This window comes from Lonchura striata, chromosome 3 (assembly GCF_050655825.1).
Source record: "Lonchura striata isolate lonStrDom1 chromosome 3, ASM5065582v1, whole genome shotgun sequence".
In the NCBI taxonomy this organism is placed as follows: Eukaryota; Metazoa; Chordata; class Aves; order Passeriformes; family Estrildidae; genus Lonchura; species Lonchura striata.
In genome coordinates, this window is record NC_140705.1 from 103,318,845 (window position 1) to 103,335,508 (window position 16,664).

Below are 16,664 nucleotides of genomic sequence, written 5' to 3' on the forward strand. Positions count from 1 at the left end.
TCTCTTTTGGGGGGCCTGAGGAGTATTTTGTGGTTGTGTTTCTGTTAAGTTGCCATTCTTTCTGATTCCTCATAATGTTACGAGGAGTGCTTGGTTTAATACAGAACTGCTTTTCACACGCTTTCCTACTGCTCATGGTTGATGATGTAGACATTTTTCATCATGCTACAGAATCTAAAGGTAAAGGACAAAACCATGCTAGAATGTAACATTTCATTTGGCTTTTCCATGAGAATGTTGGTCAGTCCTGTAGGGAGTAAGAAACCTGTTGGTTTCTTTAGCCTAGCACAGAGTGATGTATCACAAGTGAGTCAAGCACAGGTTAGAGGGGATCAGATTAATTTTCCACAGAACAAGTCCTTAATAGAGCAAAGGTTCTTCCTGATCCTTTCAAATGTCTCTCTTGGATATGCTTATGGAATCAGTTCCTTTTTAATTTTTGAGAAGTTTCTGTGCTAATTTCCACTTTCTTTAGCAGAATACCTTTATCTCTGCTTGTACAGAAGACAAACAAAGCTTGTTCTAAGATACCCTCAATAAATATCTAACTTGCCCTTCCTTAAACAGTTCCTTTAGGATTTATCTGTTTCTGCTTTAGACTTTTACTGCTGTCATGTTAAACTCTGTTATTGTCAATGATTGCCCTATTGCAGTAAGTATAAAAGCTACAAACTTCCTGACTCTCTAATATCAAGGGATAACAAAAGGGATAGAAGATTATTGCTTCTTACTTTGCACAGATCTAAAAATGCTTTAAGGAGACAACTGCTGCAAAAATTGGAAGCCTTCTAAAAGCTGTCTATCCGATAAGTAAATTTAAAAAGCAAAGACACTGATTTTTTTAAGGGTAGATTTTGTCATGTTGAGAGCCCACAAGTACAATTTTGAGGATGTTCCAAATGGGATATATTTTGTGAGGCTTGGAGTCTTGCTGTTGCTATGAACTGTACTTTGAACAATTTAATATTTTGGACAGATACGAACTCCTACTAGGTATTCTTTCTTTGGGTCAAACACCCCTGAAAATGGGGAAGAAGCTATATTGAATGGAATCCTCAGTGTGTTTGGAAACTGAAGAACAAGAGAAAAAAATCCATGAACAACCTATTTTTGCCTTTTTATAAGTTTAAAAACTAACTGCAGTTGGGAAGGAGGAAGAAATAGGTTGCATTTTTCTGTGTGAGCTTGAGAGGTAAAGTATTTCCTCTTTTATGCTGTACTGAATAAGACACATGCCTTCTTTGCAGGTCCAAAGAAAAGCAGATTTAATTGGGATATGACAAGAAAAAAAAAAGCAGATAGAATAAAAAAACATTATCCTCCTCTGTTGAAACTCAAAATTGACAAATTATGGCAAATCTTGTTTTGTACAAAGTGTTGCACCTGGCTGATTCTCCTGTTTACAAAAAAGGCCACGCAGCCATGATTTAGCCTTTTTCCTAAGTTTGTACATGTATGTTAATGTCCTTTATTTGCTGTTCTTCATAATGCATACATTTTACTTCTATCTTAGAACTTTGGAATGTGCTGATTTGAGGACAGATGGTGCTTATGGGTCATGAGGGTTGTGATGAGGAACAGCTTGTCTCTTGTTCATAGCTGAAAGTTACCTGGGAGAAGGACTTAACTCCCAGAATTATTGTGAGAGTAGTGGTAGGGACCACAGAGAGTTAGTATGCTCTGTGCTTTTGCATGATGTCTTAAGTAAAATGAGCAATGTGACTGTTCCTGCATGTTGGTTGTTGAGCAGGCCTGAATTCTTGCACTTTAGTTACTGCTTATTATTCTTACTTCCCAAGATAGTTTATATTGGAGTTTGCATTAATTATTCCACCCCATATGGACAGTGATAAGTGCGCTGGAAGAACTTCCATCTATAGACAGTGTGATTATTGGAAGATACCTGTGGCAACTTGCAGATACTTTGTGTCCTTCTAAAGATGTTAAGTCCATGATGGGCACAGTTAGTGCAGTCCCTGGGCCCCTGTTAGAAATGTCAGAGTGCAGTTTTGTTATGGAAGGTGTGGCTCATTTCAGGGAATATCATGGGCAGTGGGGGTGCTGAGACCATTTGCACCTTGGAGGAAGAGCTGGCTAGTAAGTGGGCATGGGCATTTCAGGCAAAGTGCTCTAGTTCATGACCTGGTGTCACAGGGCAGATCAGCTTTGTCACCCCTGTCTGCTGTAGGTGGCTTTGTGTTTCCTGTTGTGCCCTTAAAAGGAGCAGTCATGGGTATCAGGACTAGGCTGACCTGTCCTCCTTACACATGGAATTTTGCTTCCTTCTCCGCCACCAGGCCAGAGAAATGTGCCTCAAGAAAAGGGGTAAGCTCAGAAGTGCAGGTTCAGTTATTGTCCTGCACTTCTCAGCCTGTTGGATCTCCCGAAGGCTTGGCATGCCAGCCATGTGCTGAGCCACCTGCAGCAGTCTCAAAAGACTGTGCTTGCTAAATGTGTCCCAAGCTACCCCTTTGCCATCTGAGCACCACTTGAAGGTAAAGCACAAAGCGCTGGCTTTTCTCTAGGGCCCAGGCAAGGAGGAAGTGAGCCATTCTTTCATGGCTGGAGATGCCAGGCCCTTGCCTGTTCCAAGACCAGATTTCCCTAAAGAGGCAAAAGTCTGGTATTTGAGAGCTGAGAAGCAAAATTGTCTTTGATGTCATGGTAACCAAATGAAGAACAACTACTTTGTTACTTTTCAGCAGTGTAGCTCTCAAGGATAGCATCCTTGGCAAGCACCCTGCTGCTTGCGGGTTCAAGTGGTGAAGAGAGAAACACAAAAAGTGGTATTTGGAGAATCCTTGGCATTGTTAAAGAAAGGTTTTGGGTAGTGAGCTTAAAAGAAACGCAGGGAACTGACACAGCTGTGACCTTGAGCTGGGAGCTCATCTGAGGGTCTTGTAAACATCGAGAAAAGCCTTGCTGTGACCCAAAAGAGTAGGAGATGTGGAGACAAGCTTCTGGATCTTTTAAACAGGCATGTGAAAAACAAGCTGCAGCAAATGCTGTCCTTCTGCCTTTGGTGCAGCACAGCAGCCTCAAGGGCCGTCTCTTGGGCAGAGCGCTGTGTAAGAGCAGCACTGGCTCATTTTGCAGATTCTCAAGCTGCATTTTCTCCTCTGCCCCTTTATAAGCAGCATCTCTGGGGAGCCACTTCCAAGCCTGAGTGGGAGCTGCAGCAACAGCCTCTCAATCACACTGGAGTGACCATCAGAAAGCTGGAGTCTTGCATAGCTGTCAGCTGCAAAGCCCAGCACAGCTGCTGGTACAGGCTGTGGGGCTGTTTTAACTTTGGTAGTTTTTATTAAGCATATTTTTATTCTCTCTTTGAAATTAGTTCTGATTCTACTTATGCCTAACTTAGTATATTCAGAGTTGCTTCTTTTTGCATCATTATGAAAGCTGTTGTCTTTAAAATGTCAATTATTTTTGATTTTCAAAGCAATTTAGTAACAAGAGGTACATGCAAGCCTGATGCCCGAACAGAAGAAGCAGTCTTTGTGGTTTCCATAAGATATCTTCCTAAAATTCTCATTAAATGTGCATGAAAATTACATGAAGTACAAAGAAAATGCACTGCTGTAGTTCTGTGAGATATAAATTTAACATAAAGTAAGAGATTCAGTCTCAACTTCTAGGATCACATCCAAGGTGTGTCCCAGCTTTAGGAAAGGTGCATTCTCCAACTGGTGCTCACTGAGGGCCTTCTGAAGCACTCTCTAGTTCTGTCTGGTTCAGATGCAGGCAGAAATCCAACCTGGTTTTCTCCTGGTGCAGAGAGAGGAAGAAGCCAGGATGTTTGCCATACCAGGAGAGCTGGAAGCACTGCCACACCCATGAGGCAGATACCAATGTATCTGCATGAAAAGAAGGCATCTCCTCGCTGCAACTGAAGCTCTGGCTATGCTACAGGTAGAAAGTTACTGAAATCATCAGACTGAATGGCAAGGGGAGATTGAATTTTGATGTGCAGATCTGCACTGGCATTCATGAAAGTTCTCAGTTCTTATCCTGAGGATCTGTGGTGACTGATGTCAAAGGTGGCAGCATTAGCAGTTAAATTAGCAGAGCTTTCTGGGTGAGAGAATGAAGAGGGGAAAATAAAGATCAAATATTTAATTAGAGGAAATCCAGGGAAAATAACATCGTGCTGGGAAAGCTTTGAGAGACCAGTATGAGTGGCATCACTGCTTGAGCATGTGGATTGCTTTGAGCAACCAAGGAAGGACCAGGGCTCCACCATTCCTTGTGTTTCACTGCATCCCAGGAAGAAAAGGGTGCAAGGAACCCCCCTCACAGATGCTGGGGTGCCCCCAGCCTGAAATGTACACATGGTGTGGTTTTGGGGTTTCCCTGTGTGAGGCCAGGAGCTGGATCCTTGTGGGTCCCTTCCAACTCAGGATATTCTATGATTTCCCATCAAATGGTGGTTGTGTTGCTGGGTAGGGATAGCACTCTTGCCTTAAATGAGGTTAACATTAAATGCCCCTTCTCTTACTTGATTGGTGGAGTTCTCCTCTGTCTCCCTCTGCTCTTCTAGCTGCTGGCAGTGATGGCAAAGCAGAGGCAAGGGCTATTGCCATATTCCTTGTGTAGCTTGCAATACCAGAGCTTTCCAAAGGCAAGCAGTGGCCACAGGCTGCTGAGTCCTTGCAGGAGCATCACAGTCAGCATCAGCCTTTTCTGCTTGAAATCTACACATGGTAAAAGGTGATGGTGGGATTGGAACTGGTGATGCCTATCCTAACTCTGGATAAATCCAGCTGTGCAGCTCACGGTGTAGTCTGGAAATAGGGAGGGCCTGACCACACCAGAGAAGCTTCTGGGACACCTGAGCAGCATGCTGAGCATTTGGACAGGCTGCTGAAGGCCTTCTGCAGGCAGAGGTAGCCTGACACTTTGTTCAGGGTATTTGTCTCATTTCTAAAGGCAAATGAAGCTTTTTTTTTGTTGTTGTTATCCTCCTTCCTGTACTTTTTGTTCCTCTGTTTTTTGATGAGAATGAGGGTTTTTAGTTATTTTTCTTCTTGCTGCCTAGATGCTGAGCTTGGATTTTTACTCTATTCAGAAGAGCAGGCTGTTTCATAGAGTGCTTAATTGCTGTAGTTTTGGGAATTGTTCTGGGAATTCAGAGTTTGCTTCCAGCCTGCTTCACAACAGAATGTAATGCCTTCCCATCATTGGGCTCTTCTATTAGACTTTTGAAATAGTGAAACCAAAGTACTGTAAAGAACGAAACTGATGAAAATGGAGAGCATGCTGGGAGCTGTGGAAGTGTTTGTAAATCCCTTTAAGGTAAGAAGTGACTGTAGAGCACACATATAAAAATCAGTGTGTATACACACTATTACCAACTGTGCCACCACAGGTCACATTTTAGAGAAAGATCTAAAATACATATACTGGGTTTTTTTGGCTCTTTGGACAGGATGGGTGCAGAAATGTGATTGTATAGCATTATTGGACAACTATTAACTTCTGTAGAGATGTATGAACTTAATTCATGGTTGAAATGTTATTCATAAGAGAAAATTTTAAAAGCGCGATTATTGAGGAGTGGTTATACAATGTAATAGCAAGCAGATAGAAGTGAAAATCTTTTATAGTAGTCTAGAGGATTAGGAAATGTTCTCTTCCTTTAAATGTCTTCCTTAGAATGCTTTTGAAATCTTGTCATGAATAAACTGTGTTAGCACAACTCTTTGTTTCAAAGGAAGTATTTCATTATTGCAGAAAAATTGCACACTCTCAAAATACTTTCAACAGCTCACTGGAATGTGGAACCAAAATTAGGTTTGGAGAAAATAGTTCATGTAAAATTGTCTTTTTTTATTCTTCTTCCTGTTAAAGCCTTTAGTTTTAAATTGTGGAATCTGGGCTGTTTTCTCTTAATTGTTTTGGTATTCCTGATTGGCAGGGTTTACGTGACAAAACAATTATCAGATCCATAAAAAAAAAAATGAAGATAACTTAAAAATTCCCAAACACTGAGCCCAGAAAAGCACACTTTTCTCCAGGCTTTTTCAACATATATTTATGGCATTTTCTTTTGGATTTTGTGGGCAGTCAGTACTTAAATAAGTACTGACTTTTAGGAAGGAGTTTGGAAGGAGAGAATGTTGCTGAGTGAATGGAGAAGGCTTTGAGGAGTTGCTTTGACCTTTGAGGATAGCACAGTAAGGATGCCTTAAGGGGAAAAAATAGGGGGGCAGGAAATTGCTCTGCCTAGTTCAGGATCTTGGAGTTTCTCATCACAGGGGAAAAAATTTTGATTTTTCCTGATACATAAGCATTTAATCCACAGCATATTTGCCTACCACCCATTTTCCTTTGTGACACAGCTGTTAAATATTGCCTCAGAATGCTGACCTTCTTCTTCCTTTGCACCTTTTTGTGATGGAAATCTACTTGGGGAGGCCAGGTTATGCTTAAAAGGAGGTTGGGATTCAGCATCTCTGCAGATGAAGTTACCTTATTTATGAGGTACAGGTCTGTGGGTCTACGAGAAGATACATGTTGAATTTTTGGAGGAAGATCTAATAAATTCAGTTGGCAACTAGAAACTGCTGAAAATATTTGTTCACATGCCAGAGGTATATGGGATGTTTAAAATGTTGGTCTTTGTCCCAAAAGACTTCCGGTTGAAACGTTGTTCCCCCCTCTGACATGCAAGCTTTGAATTTGCTCTGAGAAACTACAAAACATACTATGGACAAACATCTATGTATATTTCCATATTAACTACTTGAATAGTTAGCACCTGCCAATTTTCTTGCTGTGGTGTTAATTTCTAGATTAATGATACAGAGATAGTTATTTTTTCTGAGGCAGCTTTCGGAATCGTTTCTGTTGTGCACCTTATTATTAAAAGGATTTCATAAAGCCCACCAGAGAGCAAGAGAACCCTATTTATAATTCTATATTTTATGTTCTTCAGGCTTAAAAAGCCTCTAATTTGCTTTCTCTTCCTCAGTGATCTCTGAATTATTTTGTACCCAGAATACCTGTAAGGCTTTGATTGATTATTATTATGTGGTAAGAACTAAGTAATCAATTGCTGAGTTCCATTAAGCATAGAAAATACAAAAATTCATTGCTTTTTTCTTCTTTAAATTTCTGTTTTCAGTGTTATCTTGACTTTTATTTACTTGCAAGTTGTTTTTTTTTTCCCCACTAAGGACAAACAGAAAACTTCTCCTTTCATCTTCAGTCTCTGATTTATGATAAATTTAGTTTCCTTCGGCCTGGCATTTGCTTCAGCAGGCAGTCTTCCTTCAAGTACCACCCTGATTGATGTATAATCTTTGATATCTTCCATTAGCCTCCAGGATCACTAAGTTCAAGGCCCTCTTGGAACCTAAGGAGCCCTGCCGAGGAACTGAAGACCTTCAGAGTCCTTGGGGTGATTGACAAGGTAATTCTTCAGTGTCTCTTCAAGAATTCAGTCATAAATCGACTGCATGCTGACATTTTGTCTTTGAAGCTGTGGATCTTAAGGATATGAAACAAAAGGGGAAAATGACTCAAATGCATCTGCACTTTAAAATAACAAAAGTAGAAGAAAAAAAGGCTTTTATCTAAGCAATTCATGTAAGGTCATGCAAAATGTATTTGAGCTAAAGGAAAAGGTACATGTTTGGTAGCATTCAATAGGATGAGGCCTGTTTTTCAAAAATGAAATCATGGTTGCTGTTCTGGGGTAAGGACAAGTTGATGTGTTTTCAGTCGAACAGTCTGGTGGATACTGAAAATATAGAAGGGTAGAAATTCTTACTTCTGAACTCTTACTTGAAATTGGAGCTGGGGACACACACGACTGTTCTCCTTCCCTGAGAATTCAGAATTGAAATCCCTTGCCAAGACAGAGATTCAGCAATGAAGCCAAGCTTATTTTTGAGTCATGCAAATAATGTCTTCCAGAATCCCAGGATAATACCCGTCTGTAAACAGTAAAGGGCCATACGGATTTTTTTGCAAGCCTAATTAAGAGACCAGAAGAATTGTTGGGTTGTTTTGATAATGCTGATTAGTTACCACCTTACCAAATACTTTTAAGATGATGCATTATTCAGCAGTGTGACAGTGGCTAATGCAGACTGTAACGGCTCGTTTCCTTTTTGCTGTGCCAAATCCCTTGTGCCTTTTGATAGTTCCTTATGTAGTCCCTAGTTTGTGCATGAGCTACTGATGCGTGGTCAATTTATGCATTTGTAACATGCATCAAAAACCTGTGGCTCATCCCTTGAGGTCTGTATTTCTTGGTTTCTTTTTTTTTGTTTGGACTGAACTTAGCTATTGGGACTGGTTTTTGTTTTTCTTTGCTTGTTTCATTGTAATTGTGTGCATAAGTTGATAACTTCTCCTTAGGGGGCTGTATACATTAGGTATTATGGTTGTTTTTATAGCACACAAGGTTTTTGTAAGCTCTGACTTCATATTCACTGTATCTTCTTTCCTCATTTGTAAGTACAGAATTTAACCTGTATTCCACTCTGTATACATAGAGACATGTTGGAAAGACTACCTATCTGTAGCACCTGTTAGTAGGTGCTAACTAAGTTAGTAGGCACTAAATGGATGTGGTGTGCATGGATTTTCTGAATTATTCTGACAGAGTGAGCCTGCAGAAATGTTGGAAATGGATCAAAAAAGATTTTCTCAATATCTCCATTCTTGTGTAGTGCTAATGAACAGCTACTGGAAAAGATGCTTAATCAGATTGAAGCTTTTGCAGTCCTTGGTGTTACCAGATCTCCTCAGCTCTCCCTGAGAAGTTTCAGTAAGCATTCCAGGTGTGAACTGAACATGTCCAGATCTTTCAAGCAGAGTTGGGGAGAATCAGGGTTCTAATGATGACAAAACCACAAGATTCTCAGAGTTGGAGATGTATGCAAGGAGTAACAAGCCTGTGCATATAACTGGAATGCTCCTGTGTGAATAGTATCATAGGGCTCAGAGTTTATGTTTGATTATTGTGTAGAAAATTCTTTTAGGTGTCTTTGTACTCAGAGTTCCTTCTTCCAGATTCTCACATCACAATTTTAGCCTTATTCTGAGTATGCTGCTTTTTAGCATATATTTATAGGAGTCTGTAAAATTGAGAGGCAAATGAGAACCTGCTCTAAGCCCAGAGAATATTTTATTTAGTTTTATAATGCATACACAAAATGCACGTGAATATGAAACAAAAGTGTGCAGATGTATCTGTGGGCTGGAGATGTTGCCCCTGACTTTGGTTTAAAGCAGCATCTCCCTTCCTTCCTCACCACCACTGTCATTTCCCTCCTTCTCTGCTTCCATGTGCCCTAAAGCTCTCATCACGGAGAAATCCAATCAATGTGTAAGTATCCTTGCTGCAGCCAAGTAGATGACATAGCGTGCTTGTTCCTGAAAATGGATTTTGATTTTCAGGGCTGGCATTGAGGATGCTATGCTTTTGGGCACAAGGCTGTAACTGACTCAGCAGCACGCAGAGTTTTGCCTGAAAATAATGTTCCATTCAAACCCTAAAGGTAGCTGCTTTGGTTTCAGCAGAAAATACGTGTGTGGGTAGTAATGAGTCACTGGTGGTGTAACTGCTGGCTTGACTAACCCTGTGCAAGACTGGTTTAAGCACACTGACTTGAAAATGGTGTTGGTTGGTTTGCAGACTTGTTCTCCCACTGCTGAAGCCCAGAGTGGTGTGTGCCTGCTACAGTGCTGCCTCGAGAAAACCAGCTGTTAACCTTCCCTCATTCAAATGCTGAAAGGTTCAGTGCTTTCCCTTGGAGTAATGTCACTCTTTGTTCTTCGTTTGAAGCCTCTTCAAGTGTTTTGAATTGGCTTCATTTTCAGGGACAAAATGCTTGTTGCTACCTGAAACTCTGGGTTTTTCAAACTATTTTAGACCAGGCAGAATGATTAGATATTTAATTTTAGCCTAGTTTATTCCCAGTGTGCAATCTTTCTTTCCCTGTCTGCCCTTTCAACTTCCTTGTCACCTCAGTAATTTTTGTTGCGTTGACCTTTTTCTGCTATATCTGAGACAGAGGTCTCAGCATTATTAAGCTCCTTAAATTATTGTGAAAATTCAGGGAATTATGCCCATATGTGCCTTGCCTCCCATCCTTCTGCTTTTGCTCTCATGCAAAGGCTGTAGTATAAATCTGACTGTTTTAGTAGACTAAAATGGACTTATATTTTGCTTGAGGAAGCCATTCTTTTTCTTTCTTTTTGAGTTCTGCTGCTGCTGTGTTTGCTCACTTCATGGTGTCAAAAGTTAAGGAGGTGGTGTTTGCAGGTTTCTTATATGTTTAATATGTAAAGAGCCTGCCTGTGAGTAGGTTTCTGAAAATGGAGGTGTAATCTAATTGTAAAGGTGGCTTTTGTCCTGCAAGTGTTGTGGAATGTGAGGTGCTGCTGTTTGGGCAGCAAGGCTCTTATTAATGTTACCAGAGGTACTGCATTGGAAACAAATACCTAAATATTGTAGCTGTTGTTATCATCAACTACAAATGATCAATTATTTTACCATCTCATGTACCTTAAAGTAGGAAATCTCTTTTTTTGGAATAGGGAAGAGTTTTGCTTTCAAACTTTGCCTAATTAAAAATCAAGGTTGCAGGTTCTGTGCTGAGTTTCTGCCCTAGGCAAATCTTTCCTTTGAAGCTACAACCGGCCCCTAAAGAAACGACTTTGTTATGGTGCTGCTGGATACCTTCACAATGCTGTTTCAAACCCAATTTCTTATTCTTTAGAACCCTCTGTTATTTAGATTCATTCAATTTAAAGATTCACCTTGAAAGCAGAGAGCATTAAGTAATAACTATGCCTCTGTAACCAATGGCTGTCTTTCATGTCTCTTCTATCCCCTCCCCAGTCCCCCATCAAGGCACACTGTCGGTGCTGGTACTGCCTGTGTTCAGTTCTTCCACAGCTGTCCATGCATTTCAGCTTGTTGTTCAATACACTGCTAAGCTTTATTATGAAACCTAATAAAATCACATACTCTCATCAGGGCCTTGTGGTAAAACTATTTTTGGAGTTTCTGAGACAGATAACATTTTTTAGAAAATGGAAGCAATTCTGTTAATTATGAATATAAGGTTTTTTTTTTTTTTTTTTGTGTCTCCCATACTGTCCTGAGAAATCCTAATTCTGGTGGCTGTACATTTTGATGAAGTGACTTTAAAAATACACAGGATAACCAAATTAATATTATTAATTATTTATAAAGTGTGATCACTACTTGTCTCCTTAATGAGTGAAAGTGCCAAAAGGCAGAAATAGGTAGAATATATGTCAACTTCACATGCATCATCTGCAGACACAGAGTTGAATTCAAACAGGTTATGGCTAGTTCTAATGAAATTTGATCAGAGGGCTAGGAGGAACAGTTCCTTCTTATGGCAGCATGTGTGGTGTTGTGCCTAAGTAACAGACAGCTCACTATGTCCAGTTAGTGTTTGTTAGGAATTTTAATATTCAGCCTTTTATTGTCAGGTGAGATTAAAGACTGTTGCAGCTGTGAAACTGAGTTGACTGTGGCAGATGTTTTCTCTCCCCTGGCTCTCAGGTGCACTCTGTTGAGCACCTTTAGATCATCTTACAGATTTGAATGAGTGGCTGTGTGTGTGCCTAAGAGGTGTGGGGGAAAGGGAACTGCAATGAACATACAAATGGGGCATAATGGAAAATAGCAGTGGCAAAAACGTTGGAAATCTGAAACTGAGTAATAATAGTAACTATCATATAAATAAACTTTTAAGAGCTGGTTTTATGTTTTGATAACCTTTTAGTTTCTTAAGTGGCTTGCCAAGTCATACAAAATCAAACCAACTACAAAGTTTTTGTCAAAACTGATTTCTTGGCTCACCACCTTCCTTTCCCTACTGCTGTGGGATTATTCCTAAGCCACTGTCAGGTTTCAAGCTCCAAGTAACAAAGCTTGCTCAACTTTAAAATGTAGTCTCTCTTCCAGCTAGAAAGAGTCCTGTCCCTTCTTCCCTGCCCTCAAACACCTGCCACTTGTTTTCCTGAAATCTTTCCATTTACACAAATCTGAATATTTCTCTGTGTTTATTGTTGTAACCCTTACTTTCTGTCTAACTTTTCTTGTTTGTCACACTAAGATTTCTTTTGACTTGAGTGAGATTTGGTGGAGTAATGGAAATTTTGCCCTTGTCTTTAGAAAAAAGAAATTACATTGTTGAATGTTCTTCTGCAGGCTGTACTATGCCTTCTAGCCTTCAGAAAGAAATAAATTATTGAGATATTTTCTTCTAAAGGAAGATTATATAAGTTTGTCTTCCTAATTGTTACTAAGTTGCTTAATACATAATTTTTTCCAGGCAACTACTCTGGGATGCCAGTGGCATTTCATATTGCAAAATGCTTTTGCTAGTAAAAACTGCCAGATATATTTTCTAGGTTAATATTTCACCATTTGTAATTTATTGGCCAGTTTTTAGTTTACTTTAAGAAAATGGACTTTCCTCTCTGTTACCAACTGACTCAAAGTATTTAAAAATTCTAATTTGAATATATGCTGCTTTCTTAGCATTTTCATTATTTAAAGCTGCACCATTTGTCCTATAAGTACACTATTATTCCAAGTCATAGAATATACAGTCTGTAAATTCCTTAGAATAATGGTTTGAAAGGAGGAATAATTGCAAACTGAAGATAATTCATATTGCACAGGTACAAGGATAAGGAATAATCACATTTTTCATACATATTAGCCAAATGTAATCTCTTTCTGTAACGACAGAGGGAGATGAGTGAGAGTCCTGGTGGTGTAATCTGAAAAGTGACAAGAATAAATCTGTGTTAAGTAGATCTTTTAATCCTGGTAGCCCTGTGACAGCCGGCACAGCTGAGGAGAGCAGGAGGAATTGCACCCCTGCTCCTGCCCATCAACACAGCCATGTCCTGAGTGCAGCACCCAGCTCAGCTCCAGCCCTGGCTGAGGCTTTCTTGCAGTCCCAAATACTCGTGCCAGGGATCAGGTGGATGATGAGTCTCATTCCATGTCATCTGTCACTACAGCATTTTCCAGCTGGTGGGGTAAACACAAAAAGAAAACCTAGATGATCATCTGATACCTATTCAAGTTTGTAGGACTTTTGCTAGAGTATCTATCCTATGGTAAGTGTACATTTGTTTAGCAGATAAGGACCAGAGTTAAGAGGTGGCCCACTGGTGACAATATTTATGTGATGTGTTTTCAGTGTAAAGCAGCAATTTAATAACAAAATGGAGCTGGTTTTAAAGTAATCCCATGGCTGTGGTTTGTCTTGGAAACCTTTCTGCTGTCTGGTACTGCTGTAAGAGATCTACTCAATTTTCTTTGATCAGGCACAAGCTATTTTTCACTTGTGTTAGTGAAGTTAAAGTCACATTTTTGTAAGCAAATGTGTTGACGTGTTTGTTTTGATTAGCGTTAAAAGCTGCAATATTAAGATGTAAATAAAAAGAATAGGTATGTTCTGTGCTATGTCCTGAAAGAACAGAAACTAAGAAAAAAATCAGTATTGAGGTGCTGGGCAGGGGAGAACGGAGGAGGTAAAAAAATCCCCAGAAAAGGGAGGGGAGCTGGGGAAGCAAATGTGTGCAGTGTGATAGATTGGTGTTAGTGCTAAAGCCACCCGTGGGAGAGCAGCCCTGCCTTGTCCCAGCGCTGTCCCCGTGACCTTGGCTGGGTGCTCGCTGGGTGGCTGCAGCTTCACCGTGCTCTTTTTTCCTGGTGACTTGCCTGTTGCCTGCCCCTGGCTCTGTGCTCCCCCTTATGCTGACTTCTGCAGTATTCCTTCAGTCTCTCATCTCAGGGCTTTGATGCATATGTTCTGAAGGTGGCCACCGTGACTTTGGGTGGCAGCAGATGGTAAACCTTCAGGCTGCCACCGGCTATACTGGTGTTAAGTTGGAAACTTAACGTTTGATGAAGAATCAGTAGTGCATATGAAAGAGCTTTTACTGCAGAAATATCTTTTAATTAAAAAAATTAGCATACCGAAACATTTGCTAATTTCTGTGCATTTAAAGGATCTTAAAATTAACTGTTTTCTTAAAGCTAGACTATGGTTATTTACCAAGCAGGTTTTATTTTATTTTTCTTCAATTAATTGGACCTACTATATTGAATTGAATTGAATTTATTTTCCTCTAAGCTGTTGGGTACATTGTAAATCAAATCTAAGAAGCTAATTTTTTTAAGTAGCTGCTGTCAGCATCAGAATTAACTCTTGACTTAGGAAAGGAAAAAAAATTCACAAGTAGGGAATCCTATTTGGCATCATGGAGGGGTATTGCTGTCTGCACTTTACTGAGATGCTGTCATGCAGTGCTGCTGTGTTCACTTGTTTTTTGGGATGTTCCTGGGAGCTCCGGTGCTTGTACAAAATTAGGATGTCTGTGCTGCTGAAGACACTTATGTACATTAGATATTTATTTGTAGTGATTGCTATTTGTGTGTCAGTGTTTTTGGCCGTGTTGAAGTTGTCATCAGTGGAAAAAAAAAAAAAAATGGGAAAGAATGAGTAAGCAACAGAGCTGCAAGAGCCAGCATGTGGACCTTGACTCTGTTCATCCATTAGTATTACAAATAGGATTTTGCCTTGTCTCCTTTTGTGTCACAGTCTAGTTGCTCAGTGCCCAGGAGTGCCCTGCTGTGCCTTCTTCTCCCTCCTCTCTGAGACAGGATGCTGAATGTTACAGCTGACAGTTCATTGTCAGAAGTAAAACATTACAACTTACATGGTGAAAGAGGTTCTGTCAGCTCTGTGAGCTAGAAGCTGCCTGGGCAAATGCAAGCATCTCTGTGTGATCTGCTCTGGAGAACAGCAGAGTTCTGTCCCAGGGAATGCTCTGTGGAATCCTGTTTTGTCTCATTGTGCCTTTAGGATGAGGACTCCTCACTTTGCATTTGAAAAAGGAATCTTAGAATTACAAAAACACTTTTTCCAAGGGTGAGAAGTGTGAAGGAATGCAAACAGGAGACTTGGTGCACTGCTGTCTATAAACTGGCTGTAAAGCATGAGGTGAGGAGAATAAGTTGGCACCTGGGTCAGTTGTACCCTCCTTCAGCAGCGTTGTAATGCATCCAAGAACTGCTGACCTTTCTCTGCTCTGGATGAGTGATAAAAAGTCAAACAAATATACTTGTGACTCTCTCTTTCCTGGACTTACCCCTTCCTGAAATAGCTTTCTGTGACTTACTCATTCATGTTGTCCTTTAATTGTTTGGGAGGATCTGGTTAAACCACATCTTTGTAATAATGCATGCAGGCTGCTTTCCTTTGAAACAAGTTTTTGATTTGGTGGGCCCATGTAAAGTCTGCAGTCTGCCAGGGCCAAATGGACCATCACTACATGAATTTCTGAAGTTACTTCCAAGGCTCTTCCTGGGCTTCTTGGAGTCCCTTTTGAAGTAAACAGTCTTGCCAAAGGTTGGTACTGAATCGACAAAGAAATAATTGAAAAATGAAGTGGAGCTGTAAATGAGGTGTTAGTCACTTGGGGAAGGTGGGATGCTTCATGGGAAGCAAAAAGAAAGGAGCTGGTTAGTTGGACTGGGTAGTCCATGTAGGTAGTTAACCTCAAAGGCACAGGCATCTTAGCTGTTGTTATTGTAGGTATAAAACTGTAGCTGCTGCTTTCGTGTTGATGCTGCAATATAGCAGCAGATGAAATTACCCTACAGGGACTTGCTGCTGCTTTATTGGCCTTGGTGGTGGTGGTTCTGTACTTCAACTTATGGGGAGAGGGCTCAGTAATCTCTTCTGTTGCACCATATGCTAATACAATGCTGATAAGCAAGTGTGAAAAATGAAAGGGAGGAATACATTAATTGTATTTGTGCAATAAGGTATGCTATCAAAGGTAATTATTTCATGACAGTTTTAGTTATAGCAGTTGTTTTATCATGGAATAAAAGATGGCTTTAGGAGCCTTTTATTGGAAAGACAATTGTATCAAATTAGTACCAAATTAGATTTTTGTCTTTATAAAGGTGAGCAAACCCATGAGCAGTTTTTAAATTGGTGTCTTCTACTCTACAAATGAACAAATCCTGTTTGAGGGTTAAAGAAGCTATTATTCTGTCCTTTATGCTGACAGCTTCATTACTGATTGGCCTACTGTTGGTATTAAAAAAATGTTTGGCTCCTTATGATCTTTGTGCATGCAACTATAATATTAATACAGACCACGGAACTGTTCATTAAGAAATGACTTTAAATGAGGTTGACGCTTGTAAATCTGGAGAGATACAGATGTTAAATGCTGCCATTCCTTTTCATACACGGCCGTATGGCTAATAATTTCCAAGTGGCTAAAGCTCTTGTTAGCAAGAGTGCTGGTGTGTTAAGAATGGCCCTATAAATAACTTTAAGAACTGAAGTTGAAGGTGCTTCTTTTAAAGACTATTGTTAACTAAACATTATTGCCAAACAGATGGAAAGCATTCACCAGCCTGATGTTTTTAGGTCTAATTATATTATCGCCAGTCCTGTATGGCTCAGTTGAAGAGGTGTATCCAGAGGCCAATTTATAATCATTTAGCCAACACCTGTTTGGGAGATATTGACAGTCAAAGGGCACATTTAAAAAAAAAAAATCACATATGTTCTCATATTTATTGCCTCAATGTGAACAGTGTCTAGTTGCAAACAAACTTGGGAGAA

General features: G+C 40.0%; 1 protein-coding gene across 4 annotated transcripts in view; it reads left to right on the forward strand.

Moving 5' to 3' along the window:
- RPS6KC1 (ribosomal protein S6 kinase C1) overlaps positions 1-16,664 on the forward strand; it is an 83,728-nt gene that overhangs the window by 37,774 nt on the left and 29,290 nt on the right. For all 4 annotated transcript variants that reach the window (XM_021547610.3, XM_085576041.1, XM_085576042.1 and 1 more), the window contains one exon: positions 7,322-7,414. In XM_021547610.3, the coding sequence (XP_021403285.3) occupies positions 7,322-7,414 (93 nt within the window). The remainder of the gene's footprint in view (positions 1-7,321; positions 7,415-16,664) is intronic.